This window comes from Sinocyclocheilus grahami, unplaced genomic scaffold (assembly GCF_001515645.1).
Source record: "Sinocyclocheilus grahami isolate Dianchi unplaced genomic scaffold, SAMN03320097.WGS_v1.1 scaffold13255.1, whole genome shotgun sequence".
NCBI lineage: Eukaryota > Metazoa > Chordata > Actinopteri > Cypriniformes > Cyprinidae > Sinocyclocheilus > Sinocyclocheilus grahami.
The window spans coordinates 1-854 of NW_015514814.1; the positions used below are offsets into that span (position 1 = coordinate 1).

At 53.9% G+C, this 854-nt stretch overlaps 1 protein-coding gene across 1 annotated transcript in view; it reads left to right on the top strand.

Annotated features, from left to right (window-relative positions):
- Nucleotides 1-22: 22 nt before the first annotated feature.
- The window catches only part of LOC107578975 (histone-lysine N-methyltransferase SETD1B-A-like), a gene marked incomplete at its 3' end in the record, with an annotated part of 24,884 nt that continues 24,052 nt past the window's right edge, over nt 23-854 (top strand). The window contains exon 1 of the mRNA XM_016264869.1: nt 23-758. Within this exon, the coding sequence (XP_016120355.1) occupies nt 42-758 (717 nt within the window). The remainder of the gene's footprint in view (nt 759-854) is intronic.

Sequence of the window (854 nt, forward strand, 5' to 3'; positions counted from 1 at the left end):
TTTTTTTATAAATGCAGGGCCATCAGTCGTCAGGTGAAGACATGGAGATTTCCGATGATGAGATGCCTGGCACACCGATCGCTAGCGGGGACTGTGCCAAAAACATTGTGGTCAACTCTGCGATGTCTCCGATGCAGACCATTCCCATGCCCCCACCAGGGTTCCCCCCACTGCCCCATCCACAGGCTGGCTTCCCACTGCCGCTGCATCCTCTTCCAACTGTACCACACCTGGCTGGCCCCCATCCGATGCTACACCCATTGCACCCTTATCCCCCTGGCATGATGCCCATTATGCAGATGGACCTGATGAGCTCCTTACCACAGTGGGGCAGCGTTCACATGTCCTTCCAGATGCAAACTCAGATGTTAAGTCGCATGGCGCAGAGCCAGCGGCCGTACCCTTACCCTCACTTCATCAGCGGGGCTGCTGCAAGTGCCGGTGCTGCTGCCGCCGCAGCCATGCAGTTTGGCAGCCCGTATCTGCCTCTTTCCATGGTTGGTGAACCTGCAGGCACTGTGGGTCACGGGCAACCCTGGCCCCTACCCAACATGCCCAAGTTCAACCCTGCTGTTCCCCCTCCAGGCTATGAGCCCCAAAAGGAAGACCCACACAAAGCCACTGTGGATGGAGTTCTTATGGTTATCGTCAAGGAGCTGAAGGCCATCATGAAAAGAGATCTCAACCGAAAGATGGTGGAGGTGGTGGCTTTCAGGGCATTTGATGAGTGGTGGGACAAACAGGAGCGTTCGGCTAAGGTAAGTGCCATTCAACAAACCCAGGCCTGTTTTAAATGTTACATGATCCCTGTTGCTGAATATGTAAATACTTCTGGAAATGAATAATAACAAATG